Below are 23,992 nucleotides of genomic sequence, written 5' to 3' on the forward strand. Positions count from 1 at the left end.
GTACCAGCACTAAAGATGGATTATCTAAGACAGACAATGTAGCAAATATTCATTCTTTTAGCCATTAGGTTGTCTTAATAACCAGTAACATCACAGGGTTGTAGACCAAGTTCTGACCTTAATACAAGACATAAAGCTGAATTTAATTCAGGATTTGAAGCAGAAGAATTTTGTAGTTTTGGAAGTCCTGATGACCAAAAGTGGGGTGACAAGAAAATTGTGTTGGAAAATCAGCTAGCATAAAGGGGAAATATATGCGACTGTTGTTTTTTGTATTGCCATTATATTTCCTGTTCGTGATTTGTTTGACCTGTAATTTTCATAGCTCTACTTCTAAATGGGACTGTCTATATGTGTAAATATAAGGTCTACCTCTGAATAAGTACTGGCCGTTAAATAAAGGTTTCAATGCCCCTTTTGAAGATATTTATTTAAATGTTAGGGAGGGGAAAAAAACCATACTTGGGAATATATCACCCGTCTCTCACTTCCCTATTATTATTGGCCACATTTTACATGGTTATTTCAGTTTCAGTAAGGGTCCTAGACCGTTATTATCTGTTTCACGTGTTTTCACATGTTCTCCCATCTCAGTAGCAAAAAAGCTTTTCCACAGTCTTCCTAGAAGCAATTGAATAGTCAGATGGGATTGTATATTCTTTTACTTCCTCCTTAGCTGGTCTTATTAGTAAGGTGTTTTCTGCTATTTCTGGAAAGAGGAAAGTTGGGCAGAAGAGAAAAGCATGACTTTATCTTGGTGATGAGGAAATTGAGGTTCAGTGAGGTTATTTACTGAAGATCGAATAGCTAATAAGTGATGCAAGACATTATATATATGCATCGTTTCATTTAATCGTCATACCACCCTTATGAGGTAGATATAATTATTTTCTGCCTTTTACATATAAAGAAACTTAGACTTAAGGAGTTTAATTAACTTGCCCAAAGACACATGGCTAATAAGAAGATGATGGGATACAAACTCAGGCAGTGTGGTCTACAGCCTCATAATGGCTGTGCTACATTGCCTCATAATATGGCAAAGAAGTTGAAAATTTGAATATTTGTTTCCCTAGCATTGCCTATAAAATTATCTGTCTTCAAGAAGATCTAATTTCTTTGGTCTTTGGTCTCCCTGCTTTTATATCAACTCTTGGAAATTTTGACGAGCAATTTTTAAAATCTTATGTTAAAAATATCATTTCCTCTCTTCATCATGAACTTAAAAGCCCTTCAAAGTATGGCAACAAGACCATCCTACTTATATAAAATAGTTTTGTGTTTTTGCTGATATCATTGTTTAGTGTTGGAATTGTATGTACCTAATTCTAGATTACTATAATGACAAATGTACTGTTTCAGATAGTCATAAAATACAAAGTTCAGCCATATTCTCTTGATATGATATCCACAGACAAGTGAGCGTCTCTAAGCAAATTCTACAGTGATATTTACAGTTTCTTGAGAGTATCACTTGGTAGATAATTGAGTTTAGGAATATACTTTTTTTTGTGTGTGTGTGTGTGTGAGTGTGAGGAAGATCAGCCCTGAACTAACATCCAATGCCGATCCTCCTCTTTTTGCTGAGGAAGATTGGCCCTGAGCTAACATCGTGCCCACCTTCCTCTACTTTATATGGGACACTGCCACAGCATGGCTTGACAAGCGGTGTGTCAGTACGCGCCCGGGATCTGAACCTATGAACCCTGGGCCGCCGAAGCGGAGTGCGTGCACTTAACCGCTGCGCCACCGGCCCGGCCCCCAGGAATATACATTTTAACCTGTTAGTTTAACACAATTAAAAGCAAACTGTCATTTTGTTGGTTGTCCAATTCCTAAGCCTTTGTCCTAGAAAATTATAACTTACTATAGATAAAGTAGGTTGAACATGGTGATTGCTGCCATGGAAAAGAGCCAATACACTTTTATACCTCTGTAACTAGGACTGTTATTAATTTTTTTGTTTGGCTTTATATGTAAAATGAAAATTGAGGAAGTTTTAGGTCTAGTATTTCCCTGGTGAAGAAGAATATAATGTCTGTCATTTGGGCTAGATTCGTGGCTTGGTAGGAATAACTTCTGCATGTATACAAAGTTTAGTCAGATAGCTTCTATGTGGTATTGTTTATACTTTAAATGCCATGAAATTGTCAATGATTGTAATCAGACATGATCCCAGAGCTGCCTTTTTCCTTTGGTGAAGGACAGCAGTTCTGTTCTCTAAGGTTCATTTAGTCAGCTTGTGCATTTTGGGAAGGGAATCCTAATGGAAGGTTAAGGAACCACAGAACCGGTTCAGCCCAGTGGTTTTCCACCTCTAATCCACGGAGCCCTACAAGTTGTACAGGGATTTCTCAGTGCCACTGCAGGACAGTTGGAAAGATGAAGGGACAGGATTGTCATTCCCATACCCCATCCCCTTTAACAAGGGCATCTTTTATCTCTTTTGTATTTGGCTCCCAAGAAATATTTGAAGAATTTGAAAACTGCTGATCTAGACTCACCCCTTTAAGAAAAATGAAGCTGATTAAGTGACTTGTCTAAAGGCTACATAAGCAGGAACTAGGGACTGGAGGAGCTAAGACTAGGAGATACGTTATCTGACTCTTAGACTGAAGCTGTGTCCACTGTACTATGATATCACAGAAGGGATTTTGTAAGCTTAAAGTTTTTTCATAGTTGACACTTTAGTTTTTTTGTCATCTATGTATTATAATTAGGAATAATTGTATATACTAATGCTTTAAATACATTTGTGCCAGTAGATTTGCTCTTTAGTCCTATTTGTAAGCTAAGCACTGTTTTCAAGGCTAAAGCAATTTACTTAGAAAGTACAGGGAAATCTTTCTATTGTTTCTTGGATCGGAGAGTTTTCAAAATAAAAACAGGAAATTTAAATGAAGAGGAGAAATCAATGGTTAAGTGACAGCAGTGCTGTCTTTAAATTCTTTTAGCTCTTTTCTGTGCTGGTTTTGTGATGATTACAACCTATACTTTGTTATGATTCAATCTTATAATACTTATGAAAGACTAGTTATATTCAAATAGATTCTGATTTTCAAAGTAGACTTTTCTAAAGTTATATTGAGCAAGGAGATTTGTTTTTAATTCTAAAGTGCATTTTACCATTTTTTTGGAATGCGTATGTGCATCTTGTTGGTAACTTGGAACTTGTCTTCTCTTTGTTAAGTAAGGAAAATATGGTGTATAGTGCATGTCTTAGGATTTATAGTTTTAGGTGGAGACTAGGCAGAAAGTGAATGATGCTTGTTGTACCTAGTGTTTGGTTCTTTTGAGCTTCCTGAATGTTAAGCTGTTTGCTGTTTCTTTCATCATTTTAAAAGGGCATTAATCCCAAATATTCACGCTGTGATTTGCACTAGAATAAAGTATTTATTTCCTTAAAGATTTAACAGAGGCTTTGGATGAAGATGCAGACCCCACAAAATCTGCACTGTCTGCAGTTGCATCTTTGGCAGCTGCATGGCCGCAGTTGCACCAGGGTATGTGTGGGTTTTATTTTTTTGATTGGCTTTTTATTTTTAATTTTATAAAGGTACATTTTACATTGCTGAGGATTTATTCTTTAAATTCTAAATGACTATTTCATTTTTAACAACTATAGGCTGCAGTTTGAAAAGCTTGGATCTTGATAGCTGCACTCTTTCTGAAATCCTCAGACTGCACATCTTAGCTTCAGGTGCTGATGTAACATCAGCAAATGCAAAGTACAGATATCAAAAACGGGGAGGATTTGATGCTACAGATGATGCCTGTATGGAGCTTCGTTTGAGCAATCCCAGTCTAGTGAAGAAACTGTCAAGCACTTCAGTGTATGATTTGACACCAGGTAAACTTGGCAAGTTGGAATTTGTATAACCTGCCTACTTCCTACCCTCTTATGCCTCATACATGCCCAGAAAACTAGGTAGCTGATGAGAAGTCTTAGATGATAATCAATTTTAAAAGAGAAAGAAAAAAAGCAATCTTTAAAAAAAAGTTTGTTGGAATACAGTTGTGACCTAAATTGAAACTACTATTGTTATTCATATTAGCTTTCATTATTTATGATTTTCTTTTCTTTTCCATTTGGATTTTCTGTTATTTTAAAAATTTGTGGTTAGTCTACTACATCTACTATGTTTAGGAGGAGAAGTGAGAATTAGCTAGCTTTCACTTTTATTTATTAGCGTATTAGAGGTTTAAGCTGTAGCTGCTAAATTCTAACATTCACTTGAGTAAGCGTTTGAGGTATGAGAAACAGCACATAAAGTTAAGATGACGCTATTTTTCACTTCCTTTTTTAAATAAAAAATTATAATGTACAAATATAGAGTTTAATATGCTCAATTAAGAGAACATATAGTAAAAGAGTAGGTACCTTAATTCCTTACATTCATATAGTTTTTATAATTTATGGTGGTGGTTTTGTGCAGTCTTATCAGAGTAACAATTTGCTTATTGCCATTTTTTAAAAAATTCATGTGATTATAATTTAGTTTTGATCTGAACTTTATACATAAGCATAAAATTAAAACTTGAAAAATAATTCTTTGTAATTAAAAAATTTTTCATGTCTAACTTAAGTAGTATACAAGGTAGTCATTAGTATTTGAGATGCCTTGTGTATCATATAACTGTTAACTTGGAGTCCAAGTTGCTTTTTGCTGAAGACATGCCACTGGCATGTTTGATCTTGAGAGACTTTTTCCTGTTCTTTATTAAGCATTTTCACATTGAGCCACAAATTAAAATTTTTCAAACACAGTTCCTTTTTTGTCATTGATAATATAGAAATTATTTTTGACAGGAGAAAAAATGAAGATACTTCATGCTCTCTGTGGGAAACTACTGACCCTAGTTTCTACTAGGGATTTCATTGAAGATTATGTTGATATATTACGACAGGCAAAGCAGGAGTTCCGAGAGTTAAAAGCAGAACAACATCGAAAAGAGAGGGAAGAAGCAGCTGCTAGGTAAGAGATAATCCTAGTCAGTTTTGCTAATGAAAGCTGTTTATTTCTTTGTATCTAAAACCATATTTCACGTAACCAATAACCTAACATTGGTTCACACTGATGTTTGATGGCTTTACTAAGAGGTTGTGAATGGATTGCTACATTATGGTTTTGTGATGACGTTTGGAGCACTTTCCACAATTTGATGATTAAAGGCAAGATGCTAAAAGTTAAAAGTATTTTTGCATCAGATAGACTATAATATTTTATTTTAACTTTCAGAATTCGTAAAAGGAAGGAGGAAAAACTTAAGGAGCAAGAACAAAAAATGAAAGAGAAACAAGAAAAACTGAAGGAAGATGAGCAAAGAAATTCAGCTGCAGATATGTCTGTGGGGTATGGTTTGATTACACTGCTCATCTGGCTTTATGTAAAGAATAAAAATTAGCACCTTATCTAAAATGTTTTCAAAATTTTTAGAAAACTAGTTTTCTATAGGTACATCATAATTGTGTTAGTGAGTCTATGAAATTTATATATAGATAGTCCTCAAGTATACAAGTGTTATGTTAAAAAATTACTTCCAGGGAATCTAGAACTCATTTTCTCACAGAATTACTGTTATAAATGTTAATTTCCCAGAAAACTTTCAATAGGCTATTTTTAACCAGTAATATATTTCTAGCATTAATAGGAATATCTCCCCCCTCTACCACCATCATCATCACAGTTGGACCCTGTGTTTCACAGAGCTCCTCTGAGCTTATCAAGGAATAGGGATGAGATTGGAGGTCTTGGTAGAAAGTAAAGGGAGAGGATAGTAGCACCTTAAGTAATTTAGTGACTGCCTAAGTATTTTACTGCATTTCAAAATATTTGGGATGAAGATTGGCTTTGAAGACAAGTGGGAAGTTTTCCACATTGTAGATGGCAAACCGTATTCAAATTTAGCAGAAATAATCTTTTTTTTTTTTACACCATCTGCAAAGGAAGGTTCTAAAAATCTCTGTTTTCCAAATTAGTGCATTGACTTTTGATTATACTCGCATGTAAAAATACCTATTAAGTCTTAAGATCATAGGTCACAAACTTGCAGCAGCTGTGTTTTATATGGCCATCAACAATACTTTAAGAAATTTAATTTGGATACCTTAAGAAACCTAAATGACACCTAAAGCACAAGCAACCAAAGAAAAAACACATAATTGGACTTCATCAAAATTAAAAACTTTTGTGCTTCAAAGAACACTGTCAAGAAAGTAAAAAGACAACCCAGTGAATGGGAAAAACTATTTGCAAATTACATATCTGATAATGGTCTAATATCCAGAATATATAAAGAATGCATACAACTCAACAATAAAAAGACAACTCAATTAAAAAATGGGCAAAGGCATTTTTCCAAAGAAGATATACAAGAAATGCATGAAAAGATGCTCAACATCAATAGTCATTAGGGAAATGCACATCAAAACCACAGTGAGTTACTACTTCATACTCACAAGGATGGCTGTAATCCAGTTGAGGGACAATAACAAGTGTTGGTGAGAATATGGAGAAATTGGAACTCTCATACATTGCTGATGGGGATGTAAAATAGTACAGCTGGATAAGTTTGGCAGTTCTTCAAACAATTAAACCATATGTTACCATATGACCCAGCAATTCCACTCCTAAGTATATACCCAAGAGAATTAAGAACATATGTTAAGGGGCCGGCCTGGTGGTGTAGTGGTTAAGTTCACACGCTGCGCTTTGGTTGCCCGGAGTTTGCGGGTTTGGACCCCAGCTGCAGACCTATGCACTGCTTATCAAGCCATGCCGTGGCAGGCATCCCACGTAAAATAGAAGAAGACAGGGACAGATGTTAGCTCAGGGCCAATGTTCCTCAGCAAAAAGAGGAGGATTGGCAACAGATGTTAGCTCAGGACTAATCTTCCTCACCAAAAAAGAGAACATACGTTCATCTAAAAATGTATACACGAAAGTTCATAGCAGCATATTCTTAATAGCCAAAAAATGGTAACAATGCATATGTCCGTCAATTGATGAATGTATTAAAAAAATGATATATTACTTCTGTGGTATATCCATACAGCAGAATGTTATTCAGCAATAGAAAGGAATGGAATTCTGATACATGCTACAGTGTGGATGAACTTTGAAAACATTATGCTAAGGAAAGAAGCTAGTCACAAAAAGCCATGTATTGTATGTTCCCATCTGTATCAAAAGTCCACAATAGGGGCTGGCCCGGTGGCGTAGCAGTTAAGTTCGTGCACTCTGCTTCGGCGGCCTGGGGTTCGCCAGTTCGGATCCTGGGCTCAGACCTATGCATTGCTCATCAAGCCATGCTGAGGCACTGTCCCACATAGAGCAACTAGAAAGATGTACAACTATGACATACAACTATCTACTGGGGCTTTGGGGAGAAAAAAGGAAAAATGGAAGATTGGCAACAGATGTTAGCTCAGGGCCAATCTTCCCTCAAAAAAAAAAGAAAAAGGTCCACAATAGGCAAATCCATAACAGAAAGTAAATGAGTGTTATCAGGGGTGGTGGGGAAGAGGAAATGGAAAGTGACTACTAATGGCTATGAGATTTTTCTTTTCGGATGATGAAAATGTTCTGGAATTAGATGGGGTAATGATTGCACAACCTATGAATATACTAAAAACCACTGAATTGTGCACTTTAAAATGGTGATTTTTATGGTATGTGAATTATATTTCAATTTTTTGTAGATTTCATAAACTTTTTCCAGTTGTATGGCAATATAATTGACATATAACATTGTATTAGTTTAAGGTATACAATATAGTGATTTGATATATGTGTATATTGGGAAAGGATTACCACGAGTCTAGTTAATATCCATCACCTCAAATAATTACAAATTTTTTTTCCTTGTGATATCTCAATTTTTTTAAAAAAGAAAAATAAGCATATTATAGATCCCACCACTTCCTATTTTTTATACTTATCTAGCCTCACTCATTTACATTATCTCTCTGGCTCCTGAATACATTTGAGTTTGCAAACCTCGCTTTGGATGTAGAACATAAATGGTGGAATTTATTTCAAGGTTCATACAATTTTAGTTTTAATTTGGACGATATAATGGATTAGATAAAACATCCATATTGTGTTCATTCTACCTACTTCCTATATCTGAAATTTTCTGCTTGTCTCCTCCACTGTTTGTCTACTTACCTCCTTGCTGCTCTGAGCCACCATCACCTCCCTGCCCGCTTCCTGGACAATGGCCTCTTGACTGCTCTCCCCTCATCTACTTTTTCCCTGAAATCATTTTCCACATAGCAGCCCAAGTGCTTTCTAACCATATCATTTCCCTTTTCTCAAAACTCTTCCACTTTCGTCCCGTTGCTGTTTGAATAATGCCCTGAAGGCCCAGCATGATCTAACTCTGCCTTTTTCTCATTCATATCTCGTATTACTTCTTTTTCTTATACATTCTCCTCAAAATTATAAGCTCCTTCCTTTTCCCTTCAGCTCAGTGCCTTTGCACAGGTTCTCCTCTCTGCGAGACATGGAGATTTGGGAGATTTGTTCTTACTTACCGCCTCACCCCTCCCCAGTCTCCCTAGTCTCACAGTTAAAATGTCTCTTCTTCAAGCAAGGCTTTCTTGATCCCTAAGACTAAAGATTTGGTTCTCCTTGAAATGCTTTCATAGAACCTTGCACTTCTGCTTTTTTAGTACTTATTACAAATTTTGATTTTACACTGGTTTATGTAATTATTTATCTTTTTCCTCTGCAAGACTCTAATCTCTGTGTCATCTTGTCCACTGCTTCCTAAGCATAATGCCTGGCACTTTGTGGGTAGGCAATAAATATTTCATGACTGCAATTATATTTTCATTAATGACTGTAATCTTTGGTTTTATCCTTAAGGGAGGAAGAAAGGGAAGATTTTGATACTAGCACTGAGAGCAAAGAAATAGAGCAAAAGGAGCTAGATCAAGATACGGTCACTGAAGATGAAGATGACCCAGGATCACATAAAAGAGGCAGAAGGGGTAATACAGAAATTTCTTAAGGACATGCTTGCTTGTTTTTAATTGATAAGGCACTTTATTAATTCATCTATTCTGAAATATAATTAGATTACTTCCATTTGTGATTCCAAGGTGTGTTTGTTTTTTAAATGCCCAATTCATAGCTATGATAAGTTTTTTAAGTGATGACCATTTTGTTATAAAATGGTGTTATAAAGTTACATTAGTATATTTATGATTAGGTCTTTATTCACATGTCATTTATACTTTAGAGAAGAGAAACAATATTCATATCACTTAATAGGTCAGTTTCTCATAACTTCAACTTCTGGTCAGTCAGCGAGTTTTGTTGAGTATTTGTATTTACTACTTTATATTAGGCCAAATAGAAGTTTTTGTTCTATGACGTACTCATTCAACGTGCATTGAATGCGTCTTTGATGCTAGAGATAGAAACATCAGTAATGCTTGTAATTGGTGTCATATTGCTGAGAATGGAAATCTCTACCCTCTTAACACCTTAAAATAATTTCACAAATTGCTGGATCAAAGGGAATACATTTTTTGAAAGCTGTTGATACAAATTACTTCTGAAGATCTTTAACCATCTTCATTTGATAACTGTTGAAGGAAATCCTTAGGTTTATTCTGTGCCTGTAATTTGGATGGTAACTTTTTTTTCTACATTATTTTCTAAATGGTTGTTATAAGTAAACAGAAAATCTCCTTTATCATGGAGGCCATATTCTCTGATTACAGTGCAATTGATTTAGAAATCTGAAACAAATAAACCTCATATGATTAGAGTTTTAAAACATACTTCTAAGTAATAGATCAAAGGAGAAACCATAATGGAAACTAGAAAATATTTAAAACTAATCAGTACAGCATATGAAGACTTGTTGGAGACAGTCCCTCTGTTTAGAAGAAAATTTATGGCTTTGATACATATTAGGAAAGAAGAAAGGCAGACTGAGGTAGGCATTCATTTAAGAAGTTAGAGGTAGAAAGTAGAATAATTCCACCAAATATAAGGAAACAATAGAGACAAGTAGAAATTAAGAGAAAATAAAACTACAATAGAGAACAACAACAAAGCGAAAAGTTTTTCCTTTCAAAAAGACACAAACTAGACAAACCTTTCTTGAAATTGAGTTTTTTGGGGGGGTTACCTTAAACAAAATTAAGGCCAAAAAGGGAAGCAACACACTACAGATAGAGTAGAAATGTAAAGATAAGGGGACAACATATAAAATTTTATGGCAATAAATTTGGAATTGGAGGCAAAATGAGAAAAATCCTAGAAAAATATAAATTTTACAAATGGATTCATGAAAAAATTTAAAATGTGAGTGGTAAAACCATTAAAAATCCTGAATCAGTATTAAAAATATTCCTATAAAGAAAACATTAGTCCTAGACAACTTTATAGGTGAATTCTGCCAAATTTTAAAGAAGCAGATAATTCCAACCTTATACAAACTCTTTCAAACAAAAGAAATAGAAAGAAGAAACACTCCCCAACCATTTAAGAAATTTGACAGTGACTGAAACAAGAGAGAAGTTTAATTCTTCAACACATCATAAAAGGCCAGGCAGGTCACCAGGAATCCAGGCTCTTTCTGTCTTGTTGGTGCTGACATTCTTAGGGTTTTGCTGCCATCTTCACATTCCAAAATAATTTATCACCATGTCTCCATTCTAGCTAGTTGGAAGAGGGAAAGAAGAAAGAGAGGCATAACCCAGAGGTTACGTATAATGCTTCTGCCCCCATCTCTTTGACCAGAAGTTTCTCATGTAGCCAAACCTACTGGGGAAAGAGGGTCTGGGAAATATCCTTCTTTGGAATTGCTAGGTGCCCAGCTAAAAGTTAGGGGTTGTGTTACCTTAAAGCAGTGGTTAGTAAACTAAAGCCCGTTGGCCAAATCTGCTCTGCCAGCTGTTTTTTATATAACCCATAAGCCAAAATTGGTTTTTACTTTTTTAAAAGGATAATTTGTGACGTGAAAATTATATGAAATTCAGATTTCAGCAACCATAAATAAAGTTTTATTGAACATAGCCGTGCTCGTTCATTTATGTATTGTCTGTGGCTGCTTTCATGCTACAGTGTCAGAGTTGAGTAGCTGTGACAGAAACCAGATGACCCACAAAGCCTAAAATATTTGCTAGCTAGCCCTTTAGAGAAGTAGTTTACTGACTCCTGCCTTAGAGGAAGGACTGAACGTATGTTGCAGAATAACAGACTCTGCCTCATTCTCCAGTATGCAGAGGGCAGATTTTTGTGTATTCTTTTATATTTAAGTGTACCAATTTCTTATTAACAGAGTGTATTAGTCTGTTTGTGCTGCTGTAACAAAATACCTCAGACGGAGTGGCTTAAAGAACAGAAATTTATTTTCTCACAGTTCTGGAGGCAGGAAGTCCAGGATCAAGGTGCCAGTAGGGTTGATTTCTGGTGAGGCCTCTCTCAGCTTGCAAATAGCACCTTCTCACTGTGTCCTCACATGACCTTTCCTCTCTGCCCACAAGTGGGGAGAGAGCGCTCTGGTCTCTCTTCCTCTTCTTAAAATGACACTAGTCCTGTTGGATTAGGGCCCCACTCTTATGATCTCATTTAACCTTATTACCTCCTTAAAGTCCCTGTCTTCAAAATACAGTCATATTGGGGTTTAGAATTTCAACCTAAGAGTTCTGGGGACATACAATTCAGTCCATAACATGCAGTAACTTGAGGTAGCTTTGTATCATATATTTCTAATGAAAATTTAAAATATGATGATGATGATCAAATGTTGTTTCAACTATAGGGAAAAGGGGACAAAATGGATTCAAAGAATTTACAAGGCAAGAAGAGGTCAACTGTGTAACAAGAGAGCCTCTTACTGCTGATGAAGAAGAAGCTTTAAAACAGGAACACCAACGAAAAGAGAAAGAGCTCTTAGAAAAAATCCAAAGTGCCATAGCGTGTACCAATATCTTCCCCTTGGGCCGCGACCGCATGTATAGGCGATACTGGATTTTCCCTTCTATTCCTGGGTTGTTTATTGAGGAGGATTATTCTGGTCTCACTGAAGACATGCTGTTGCCTAGACCTTCTTCATTTCAGAATAATGGACAGTCTCAAGATCCTCAGGTATCCACTAAAACTGGAGAGGCTTTGATGTCTGAATCTACCTCCAACATTGACCAAGGTCCATGTGATGATTCTGTGCAGCTGCCAAAACCAGTGCATAAGCCAAATCGGTGGTGCTTTTACAGTTCCTGTGAACAGCTAGACCAGCTTATTGAAGCTCTTAATTCTAGAGGACATAGAGAAAGTGCCTTAAAAGAAACTTTATTGCAAGAGAAAAGCAGAATATGTGCACAACTAGCCCGTTTTTCTGAAGAGAAATTTCATTTTTCAGGTAAATTTTCAATGAAAACTATTTCCCTTATTTTTCTCTCCTCATAATCTCTGGTTCAGGAATAAACATTTTTGAAACTATTAGAGCTATATTTAAAACACCTTATCTTTCATTTGGACCGTGCTCTCAGTTTACAGGTTATAGAAACAAGGTTCTCTCGATTCCACTGTGTTCCATTTGGATTGTGAAGAACACATCTAGCAATGTGAGAAGATGCATACTCTTCCTGATCTCATTCCTTGATCAGTAGACTCTGAATACCCAAGATGCTACGATTGCCATCAGTTTCAGAGATACTGATAGTGAGTGAGGTCACTCACTAAGGGTTTTGGCTGAGGGTCCAGGGACAGGTTCCATTAGTGATCACTTCCTTGGAGATTGGCTGCAAGGGCAGATCAGCATTTCCTATTTGATGGCTGGTTCATTGATGACAGATAAGAGAAAGCAGTAAGGCATTTTTAGGTGTAAGTTTTTATATTACTAAATGAGATTCTCTAGGTAGAGAACTCGTAAATTTCGGGGCATAATACCATGACTACTTTAGTTCTCTTCAGGATTAAAAACTGTAGATCACAATTCTTTTTTTAACAGCATTATTGAGATTTAATTTATACACCATACAATACACCCATTTAAAGTGTACAATTCACTGGTTTTTAGTATATTCAGATATGTGCAACCATCACACAGTCAATTTTAGCACATTTTCACCACCTCAAAAAGAAACCCCATACCCTTTAGCTACCATCTCCCCATAGACCTAAGCAACCACAAATCTGTTTTCTGTCTGTAAATTTCCTGTCTGAACATTTTATATGAATGGTATCATATAATATAAGGTTTTTCACGACTGGCTTCTTTCACTTAGCATAATATTTTCAAGGTTTGTCTAAGTTGTAGCATATATCAGTACTTCCTTCCCTTTTATGGCCAAATAACGTTCCATTGTATGTATATACCACATTTTATTTATACATATGTTAGTTGATGGACATTTCTGTTGTCTACCTTTTGGCTATTATGTATAATGGTGCTATAAATATTTGCATACAAGTTTTTGTGTCAACATATGTTTTCATTTCTCTTGGGTATGTACCTAAGAGTGAAATTACTGGGTCATATGGTAATTCTGTTTAATTATTTGAGGAACTGCCAGACTGTTTCCCAAAGGGGCTATACCATTTTATATTCTTGCCAACAGTGTATGAGGGTTAAAATTTCTCCACGTCCTTGCCAACACTTGTTATTATCTGACTTTTTGATTCTAGCCATCCTAGAGGTGTGAAGTGGTACTTCATTGTGGTTTTGATTTGCATTTCCTGAATGACTAATGATGTTGACCATCTTTTCATGGTCTTATTGGCCATTTGTATATCTTCCTTAAAAGTCTATTCAGGGCCGGCCCCGTGGCTTAGCGGTTAAGTGCGCGCGCTCCGCTGCTGGCGGCCCAGGGTTCGCATCCCGGGCGCGCACCCACGCACTGCTTCTCCGGCTATGCTGAGGCCGCGTCCCACATACAGCGACTAGAAGGATGTGCGACTACAACATACAACTATCTACTGGGGCTTTGAGGGAAAAATAAATAAATAAAATTAAAAAAAAAAAAAGTCTATTCAGATCCTTTTTTTATTTATTGGATTTTTTATTGGATTATTTTTCTTTGTATTATATATTCTAGATACAAGTCTCTTATCAAATATATGATATGCAAACATTTTCTCCCTCCTTTTTTTTTTTTGCACTTGAGGATTTACTAAGTGTTTTTATATCCATTATCTCGCAATCATAACCGTCACATGGGATAATCGTATTTTTTAATAAGGAAATCATAATAAAGATATTTGATAACTATTTCAGACAAACCTCAAACTGATAGCAAACCTACATATAGTCGGGGAAGATCTTCCAATGCACATGATCCATCTCAGATGTCTGCAGAAAGGCAGCTTGAATTGAGGCTGAGAGATTTTCTTTTGGATATCGAAGACAGAATCTACCAAGGAACATTAGGAGCAATCAAGGTTTGTACCTGTTCCCACTTTTAGTTTACCTGATTACCAGAATTTTGGTCATATTTGTTAATTTATTTGATATAGGCAAGGTATGTATGTTTTGAGTAAATACCAGGGACTGATACATTTTTTATGAAAATCAAGTTTATTCCCCCATATCAAAATGTTTCTATATGGTTAGAAATCTTTCTTAAATATATTATATGACTATCTGCTTTCTTAAACAGAATTTAATGAACATAAATGAATTTTTTTTAATATTTATTTTCAGTATTTTAAAAATCTGTTTTATGGTAATTTCATCTGAGATGTTGAAATGTGTAAGGATATTTTCTTCTTCCTTGACTAGCTCCTGCCTGCTCTGCTGAGTCTGGTTTGTTTATTGGTTTCTTTGTTACCTTTTTAAAATCTGTAAGTAATTCATGCTTGATATGTGTGTTCTGTTCATTCCTTTGCTGTCATTTGTCACTTTTTTGCTACTATCAGCTGACCAATCTTAGAATTGTTTATGATTTCCCTATATAGAGAGTAAGGTATTAAAGCTTCCATCTATGAATGATACAAATTCCATTTTGGCCACTTAGTAACCTTATTTTTAGATCCGTTTTTGATTCACAATCTGTTCTAGAATATCCATGAATTTTTCATATGTACATTGAACCTCATACTTCTTAGGAAAAATATATGCCTTTTTTCAAGGTTAGTAAATTTGGGTTTTGTTACAGGTTACAGATCGACACATCTGGAGATCAGCATTAGAAAGCGGACGGTATGAGCTGTTAAGTGAGGAAAACAAGGAAAATGGGATAATTAAAACTGTGAATGAAGACGTAGAAGAGATGGAAATTGATGAGCAAGCGAAAGTCATAGTAAAAGACAGGTACAAGAGGGTTTTTCTAAAGTAACCATCATTTTCCCTTGCCCCTTTAATTATAAGTTTTTTTAAAGTAAATGTTTCTTTTTCTTCAAAAACTTGTTTTAAAATCTTATCGTGAAGACTTTAATATTTGTAACCACTGAAATGATGATTTTGCTAAACCTCAGGCTCTCTGTTACTCCACTTTGTACTAAGGCAGCCAAAAGACAACTTGTTAGGATAATGATAATTTCTCAAGTTTAAAAAAAAGTCTTTGAACTTAAGGTTTTGTTAACTTCAGAAAGTAACTTTATACTACCCATTTTTTTTCTGTTGGAAAGCTTAGTAAATTATGGTAGACTTACATACTATTTGAACTATTAATCAGAACCTGTATCTATAGATAGATACTTCTACTTTTCAGAGTTATTTTGGATAGTATCTATCTTTAAGGAGTTTATTGTCTAGGAGGAAATGGTGGAGAGACATGAAGTAGCGATTAGAGAACAGGGTAGGAGTCTGGCAGAAGTAAATGCCCCGTCGAATGTGGTGTGTAGGAGGGCTGCTTGTCGTGGTAGAACCTGGAGGACAGCAAGGTGAGTGCTAGAGGGGGTGACTGCAAACCTGAGCCCTAAAGTGGAGAGGATGGGAGACTGGGAGGGAAGACCGTGTACCAGAGGCTCTCAGTGAGTGGGCTTGTATTTTGAAATGACCATTTTAGCTGCAGCACGGAGATGTATTGCAAAGGGAGTAAGACTGGAGGCTGAGGATCGAGTGAGGAGGCAGCTGTAAGTGTCCTACCGAGTACAAGTTGAAGCAAGAGAAATAAACTGCCTAAAATTCTTATCCTTTAAGGCCCATCACAGTGTGACCTCTCTGAAGCCTTTCCCCTAAGCCTTGTCTCATCCACCTTTCCCCCTCCAAATATTTGCCCTTCTGACTTCCTTAAGTGACTTGATATTTAGTTTAGCTTTTGATGCATGTGTTTCTCTCCCTTTCCTACTAGCTTATGAAGAGTTCTTTGAGATTAAGGAAACTGTTTCTTACACAGGTGCAAGTAAGCATTTGGATGAATGAGTGGATTCAAGTTTTAACTAATAGTGTTTTTAAGTATCACAAACTCTTCATTGTTTTAATTGTAGACTTTTGGGCATAAAAACAGAAACTCCAAGTACTGTCTCAACTAACGCAAGTACACCACAGTCAGTGAGCAACGTGGTTCACCATCTGGCAATGGCGCTGTTTCAGATAGAGCAGGGCATTGAGCGGCGTTTTCTCAAAGCGCCACTGGGTAAGTATCTGGTTTTGGTTCAAAATATTAGTTATATTTTAAATGATTTTTAAATTTCCCTTTAATTAATAGAACTTTATTGGCTGACATAATGAAATTGATTAATTTGAGATTGTACTTTCATTTCATAAAGAATTCATTTAAAATATGAGTTCTTTCAGGTGAGATTTATTTTTTAAATAGTACTTAAATACTATTTTTTAAAATTTATTCTAGATGTTCATTCATTTTAATGAATGTCTTTTTAACTGTTTTCTGTCAATCTCTTCTTTTGTGAAAGTTTCATCAAAAGAAAGATTACCAAAACCTGTGACTAGCCAGACCCTGAGTAATCAAAGATTATATATAAATTTTTTCTGTTCTTATTTAAAGTAGAACCCCAAAGAAGCTACTTAAATGTCCACCATTAGGGGTATGGTTCAGTAATGTGAGTCACTAACCTGTGTACTGTGTAAGAAGTGCTAAGTCAAAAATACCAAGTGTTACAGGGTACACAGATGAGGAAATGCTCTATAATTTATGGTTAGGATGATAGAAATAATGATATCTGGATCATGTTTCAGCAATTTATTTAAATGAATATGCATTTAGGGACTAATCTAGGAACATAATAATATATCTTTAGGAAAATATGAGTTTCAAGTTTCAAATCAATTTTCATGTCAAAACTGCTTCTACATCCCTGTGGTCTTTCTGAAATATTGAATTAATTTATAATTCATTGTATCAAGATAGTTTATATCTCAGTAGTGGGGTACTAGAAGAAACAATTTTTTAAAACCATATCTTTTTGGTCTCATTGAGAGAGCAACTTGAATAGACTAAAATCCTTTAAAAATTATTTGAATATTACCTTGTTGAGTAGTAAGAACAGTTTTCATAAATAGATGGTGCTATCAGAGCAATTTTGGAATGTGACTATGTTTGTAAAATGTCTATTTTTAAATTGACGAGCTGATGGCCAGCATCTCATTGTTCTAATAAGCCTATTCATACTTTTTATAAATTGATAATTCCACCATAAGCTTAATAACTCACTTTTCATATTGAAAGTAGCAGTTGTAAGAAATAAGATACATATGATCACAGCTCACAAAGATATTAGAGTTTGTATTTGCTATATCACTCTTATTATTCAGTCTTCAATATTCAATATTTCTTGCTATTTTCTGTGTCTAAATCAAATTATGTGTACAAGGAATCTCTCTATATTATTTCATACAACTACATGTGAATCTACAATTACTTCAATTAAAATTTCACGGGGCCGGCCCAGTGGCGTAGTGGTTAAGTTCACTTGCTCCGCTTCGGTGGCCTGGGGTTCGCAGGTTCGGATCCCCAGCACAGATCTGCGCACCACTTATCAAGCCATACTGTGGCGGCCTCCCATATAAAGTAAATGAAGATGGGCACGGCTGTAGCCCAGGGCCAATCTTCCTCAGCAAAAAAGAGAAGAATTGGCAACAGATGTTAGTTAGCTCAGGGCTAATCTTCCTCAAAAAAAAAAATTTTTCAATTAAAAGTTATTTGTAAATGTTGTAGCTCTTATAAATGTAAGATATTACTACTACTCATTAATCCTGTGATTCCCAAAGGGGTAAGGGATAAAACACAATTCTGCTATTTTTCCACTTCTGAAATTGCCATCAATTAAAGTTGTTTATCAAGTTCAAGGAGAAAAAAAGTCAATTGTTTGGTGTGTCTGTATTTTCATCAGCACATCTTATTAAATTTTTAGACAAAGGAAAAAAGTTAACACTGGGAGATGTTGCAACTTATATCTAGTAGGTAATATGAGAGCTGAGAGCTATAGTGTTCCTTATGCTGTTTTGTATACAGCAGTGTTAGAATATTCATTTCATCCTGAGAGATATAAAAGAAACAATTTTAATTTGGGATCTTAAAAATAAGTGAAATAAGAAAAGTTCAACTTAACTTACTGTGGTGGTAAATGTTGGTCAGAGTCAGATGTTGATCATTTATAATTTGGATGTTGCCATCTACCATTGCTGCCCCATAAAAAGTTAATAGAATAACTGAGGTCTGTAGCTCTTTATGTTTAAGCCTTTGAAGGGTCTGTTTTGAATGGGACAGCATTCAAATGCTTCTGGAGTTTTAAGATAGCCTAAATATTTGGAGCAAGGGAATCAAGAACATCCTTAATCTGGGCAAGAAAAGGGGGTTCTGCTTTATGAATGTTTCAGATAGAATATATATTAAAATTTTCCATTCCCTGGATAATTTTTCAACGTAGCATATTAACTATAGTAGGAATTTTCCCAGTTTAGCTTCAGAGATTATTTCAGTTTCTTGAGGAAGCAAGTAAGAAAGAAAAATTCTACATATGTTCCACCTTCCCTAGTATGTCCCTTTTATTCTAGTGATTAATTATATTGATAAAACTAGGCTTTTTTTAACTTGGGGAAGATAATCATATTTCAATTAATTATTTTAGATAAGATCTGTCAGAATTATTTGTTTAGGTTGATAATTTCATCATTTATAAAGTCAGGCTTATGGTTAAACCCTTAAGCTACGAAAAAAATCCTCTAACTTTATCAATTTGAAATTAGGTAACACAGAAATTAATAAAGATCAAAAGGGAGATAGAAAAAAAAGGACAAGAAAAAGAGAGAGGAAGATCAATCTAGTGTGAGAGATGGTAAATTTTTAACTTTTTAAAGAACTTTGTCTTTTTAAAAAATTATGATTTTACTTTCTATATTGCTGAATACTGGTTTGCATATTTAGCTTTTGAAGGAAAGCCTTGGATTTGCTTTATCTGTGCTAACATAATGGAAAATAAAAGAGAAATGACATTTCTGCCCTTGAGAGTTGTATAATCTGGAGAAGAAGCAAGGTTTAAAATAAGAAAACAATTAACAGAAAGATGGAATCAATTGTATATACTGTTTATCATTGTTTAAGTACTATATGAAAATAGAAAAATATGGACATCCATTTATATTTATATATTTATATTTTATATTTAGAATGTTTAAAAGTGGGTAGGAGTAGGTGGGATAAAAATTGGACTTTGAGCCTACCACTGGTTTAATTTTCTTAAAGCACCTCTTTGATCAAAACCCATAGTGTTTCACCAACCTTTGAGTTACAAACCGTTCAAACTGACTTTTAAGGATCCAAAGGTTCTTCATAATTTGTTCTTTTCTTCCGCATTGGCCTCTGCAACCTTATTTCTTGCCATTAGCAATAAGAATGCCCCCTGATTTATCCAGAAAGATTTCTTCAAGATCTTTAAGTGGCAATTCTTGTTGCCTCCTTCCTTGGAGGTCTCACTGAGGCCAGAACTTTTCCTGAAGCCTTATATCAAAAAACCAGATAAATAGAAAGCACAAAATGAGAGGGTGGAAATACATCAAATGGACTGTATTATTGCATTTATTTCCCACTTCACTAACATTTCTCTTTAGTTTTGTCCAAAGAGCCATTTGACCCATCTTTTCCCTCTCCCATTCAGTTATTAATCTCAATTATTTTTAGAAGTTCTGAGGCTTTTTCATACTGGTTGGTTATTTACTCATATTTTCAAACGTGTATTCCTTAAAACATATTCAACATAGTTTATATTCTGTGTCTAATTCTAATGTCTTAAGTCTTTACGGGTCAGATTCTGCTTGCTCATGCTTATAGTGTTTTGTTTCCACATGTACCTTGTGGGTTTTGACTATTAACTCGTTCCTCAGACTTTGATCTATGGAAATTTCTTCAGAGAGAATTTGCAAAGATTTGTATTTGTTTCTACCGTTCACCTGAAGTCACTACCAACAGTGGACCACTTTAAAATCTCAGCCTCTGTTTTTTCAGATTTTAAACCTGTTAAAGGCTTTGCTAGTAGTTACATATTCTTAGGGTAGATTTATTTCCCCTTTCCACCCAACACCAAGGTCTAGATGAGCAGATTTCCTTGCTAGCTCTTTCTTTCTTCATGGTACCCTTTTCCACCCTGACGCTTGAAAGTGTAGCCTCTTTGGGTCCTAGATTTTAGGTGAGCACTCAGCAACGTTGGGTGGGCCTTAGATATCCTGTCCTGTCTCTCTCAACTTACCCAACAGTCATACAGGAGCTCAAGAGCCACTAGTGTTTGGCAGGTGTGTTGCTTTATGACTTCAACTCATTGTGTATATCTTCACCTTCCCAGCTCTATTAAAAATTTCTTAAGGGTAGGGACCATAGAATAGATTTGTTTCATATCTTCTAAAGTGCTACACATAGGAGGAACAATATAATGCAGGAATAATGATAACAATAATAGCGTTTACTCTATGCAGGCAGTTTACATGTCTTAAGTATATTATCTTGTTCAATCTTCCAACAGCCCTCAGAAGTAGATACTATCCACATATTAGTGTGGAGGAACCTGACGCACAAAGGCATTGAGTAATGCCCAAGCTCACATAGGGGAGCTAGGACTCACCTCAAGGCAGACTGACTCCAGAGCCCACGTTCTCTTAACCATTCTGCTACTGCCCAAGAGGTTTTATTTGAGGTTATATGGGCATGATAGGACCAAACTATGTATGGAGTTTTCTATACCTTGCAGAATTTTGATGCAGTAGGCCCTTCATAATTAAGTATAACATCTTAGGAAAACTAAGGTATTAGCAGTATTGAAGATTAATTGAAGGTGGACATCACGTGCCAGTGTAAAAGGATAGGGTGGCCAGATTAATGGCATTTAGTCAAATGACTCTTAGTAAATTTTTTGCCCAGAAGACAAAGGAATGATGTTATTAATGACAGAAAGTTTCAGATGTTTCAATATGAATATTGGTGCTGAAAGTTCTCTTTAGAGGGTATTAACATTTTTTAATTTATGTCATTTTAAAAATAATATTTTCTTAGAGATAGGAGACAGTATAGTTGGCATTTATACATAATTGATATTTTTAATAACAGCTTTATTGAGATATAATTCACAAAAATAAAATTCACCCTTTTAAAGTGTACAAGTCAGTGGATTTTAGTATATTCACAGTGTACAGCCATCTACAACTATCTAATTTCAGAACATTTTCATCAGTCCCAAAAGAAACCTCATATATGACTGATATTTAACTTAGAGAGCAGTCCATCTTTTATCTGAAAATGAGGAAGTGACATTCTTGATTCAAATGGATAGTAGCTGACTCAATCATATTTAGCCAGTTTACTAATTAGATCAAGATTTGATACAAAGACTAGATTAGGAACACATTGCCTAAGTTATTTTTATCTTTTAGCTATTGAAATCCCCAAGCATTTGATTTACATATTTAAGTAATTCTTTATGTCATAAACAAGGTGTGGCTCAGCAAATCTTTTCTTTAATGTAAAGTGTTTGTTTTTAATATCAACATGATCTTTTTGTTAAGTATTAGAAGAGAAGAATGGTAAAATCTAACCTGTATAAACTACCAAGAAAATAATTCTAGGAGATGTCTAGAGTTTGTCTAGAAACTTTAATCACTTTCCCCTTTCATTTAAGATGCCAGTGACAGTGGACGTTCTTATAAAACAGTCCTGGACCGTTGGAGAGAGTCTCTCCTTTCTTCTGCTAGTCTATCCCAAGTCTTTCTTCATCTTTCCACCTTGGATCGTAGTGTGATATGGTCTAAATCTATACTGAATGCTCGCTGCAAGATATGCCGAAAGAAGGGCGATGCTGAAAACATGGTGCTTTGTGATGGCTGTGATCGGGGTCATCATACCTACTGTGTTCGACCAAAGCTCAAGGTATTTTTTTCTTCTTCTACTTCTCCAATTAGAATTAAGACATTGAGATTTTGAGTGACAGATGATTAATAATCATTTATGTGATTTTTCAGACTGTGCCTGAAGGAGATTGGTTTTGTCCAGAGTGTCGGCCAAAGCAACGTTCAAGAAGACTCTCCTCTAGACAGAGACCATCTTTGGAAAGTGATGAAGAGATGGAAGAGAGTATGGAAGGTGAGGATGTTGAAGTTGATGATGATGATGAAGAAGGTCAAAGTGAAGAGGAAGAATATGAGGTAGAACAAGATGAAGATGACTCTCAAGAAGAGGAAGAAATCAGGTAAGTCCTAACATGCAATAAAACAAGAATTTGTGAGTCTTATCTAGATAATCTCTTGACTATTCAAATAGTCAAGTGGAATGGTTGGGGTCCATAATTTTTTTAAAATTAGTGTGTAATATAGTGGTCTGAAGTTACCTTGCTTTATGGATTGTAAACATTTGAAATTATTCTCAAGGGAGTATAGTACCTATGTAAGTTTAGCTAGATCATAAAATCAAGTATGAGTTCAAGTTTGGACAGGAATGCCAATTCAGACCCATATCAAGGTTGATTTTACTTAATTTTATGCCTAAAGCAGCAAATAAACAGTCCAGAGGCTATTCATGAGATAAAGATGAATGCAGCTTCCCAATGCCTCTCTTCCTTTCTCAAGGAGTTATACCCAAATATTGGTGATCTTGGCAGTCTACAGAGAGCGAGATGCCAGGAAGCACCTTGTATTTTTATACTTCTACCACATCAGCACCCGGAAACAACTTCTATACTACCATATAACCAAGTGTTCTGCAACTTAGCGAGCTGTGTCACCCAGGCCTAATGAATGGGTTTGGGGCCTGGTTGTTCCTTCTGTGGCACACTGGGGCAATCTCCCCTTATTTGTCACTAAGACCTCCCCCACTTTTTAACATTTGAACATTCCCATTCATGTGGAATCAGGAAAGTGAATGTGAAGCAAGGGCAACTTAGAACTGACGGAGCACAAAAGGCCACAGTCTGAGGAGGATACGTAGAGAGAGCCATCCCAACAAGTCGGGTTTTTGTGTGTGTGTGTGTGTGTGTGTGTGTGAGAGGAAGATCAGCCCTGAGCTAACATCCGTTGCCAATCCTCCTCTTTTTGCTGAGGAAGACTGGCCCTGGGCTAACATCCATGCCCATCTTCCTCTACTTTATGTGGGACGCCACCACAGCATGGCTTGACACGTGGTGCGTCGGTGTGCGCCCACGATCTGAACTTGCGAACCCCAGGCCGCCGAAGCAGAGCACATGCACTTAACTGCTGTGCCACCAGGCGGGCCACCAAATCGTTGTTTTTTAATAGCTGCAACTAGCAGGAGCCATCTTCCCTATCGCTTATAAGGGCAGTATTGTGTTAAGCATAAAGATGGTAAAGAATTTGGAAAATTCTTGGAAATGTTTTAGGTAAACTGCAGTCCAGGTATGTGGGAAGATGGGATTGTTTCATACTTGTCTACAACTTAAAGGCAATTAAAAGATTGAATCTAATTTTGTATTTTACAGTTAGAATCAGAAGATGGCAAAGAGCTTCTTGGCTTGGTATTCAGGAACCACAGGTTTAAGGCTAACTTTAGTGGCAGCCATTGGCCAAGACCGTAGGTTACCTCAGTATCAATGGTAATGAAAACTGACAGTTTTCTGTAGCATAAGGAGAC

At 35.7% G+C, this 23,992-nt stretch overlaps 1 protein-coding gene across 2 annotated transcripts in view; it reads left to right on the plus strand.

Moving 5' to 3' along the window:
• Nucleotides 1-23,992, plus strand: part of BAZ1A (bromodomain adjacent to zinc finger domain 1A) — an 85,077-nt gene that overhangs the window by 54,641 nt on the left and 6,444 nt on the right. Inside the window, exons 12-22 of one of the 2 annotated variants that reach the window (XM_087422650.1) lie at nt 3,408-3,503; nt 3,626-3,850; nt 4,811-4,976; nt 5,241-5,354; nt 8,874-8,998; nt 11,788-12,384; nt 14,242-14,405; nt 15,122-15,276; nt 16,395-16,543; nt 22,032-22,279; nt 22,372-22,598. In XM_087422650.1, coding sequence (XP_087278776.1) covers nt 3,408-3,503; nt 3,626-3,850; nt 4,811-4,976; nt 5,241-5,354; nt 8,874-8,998; nt 11,788-12,384; nt 14,242-14,405; nt 15,122-15,276; nt 16,395-16,543; nt 22,032-22,279; nt 22,372-22,598 — 2,266 coding nt within the window. The remainder of the gene's footprint in view (nt 1-3,407; nt 3,504-3,625; nt 3,851-4,810; nt 4,977-5,240; nt 5,355-8,873; nt 8,999-11,787; nt 12,385-14,241; nt 14,406-15,121; nt 15,277-16,394; nt 16,544-22,031; nt 22,280-22,371; nt 22,599-23,992) is intronic. The other variant, XM_087422654.1, reaches the window with a different exon arrangement.

The sequence above is a fragment of the Ceratotherium simum genome, chromosome 3 (assembly GCF_057802395.1).
Source record: "Ceratotherium simum simum isolate JZ-2026a chromosome 3, ASM5780239v1, whole genome shotgun sequence".
Classification (NCBI taxonomy): domain Eukaryota; kingdom Metazoa; phylum Chordata; class Mammalia; order Perissodactyla; family Rhinocerotidae; genus Ceratotherium; species Ceratotherium simum.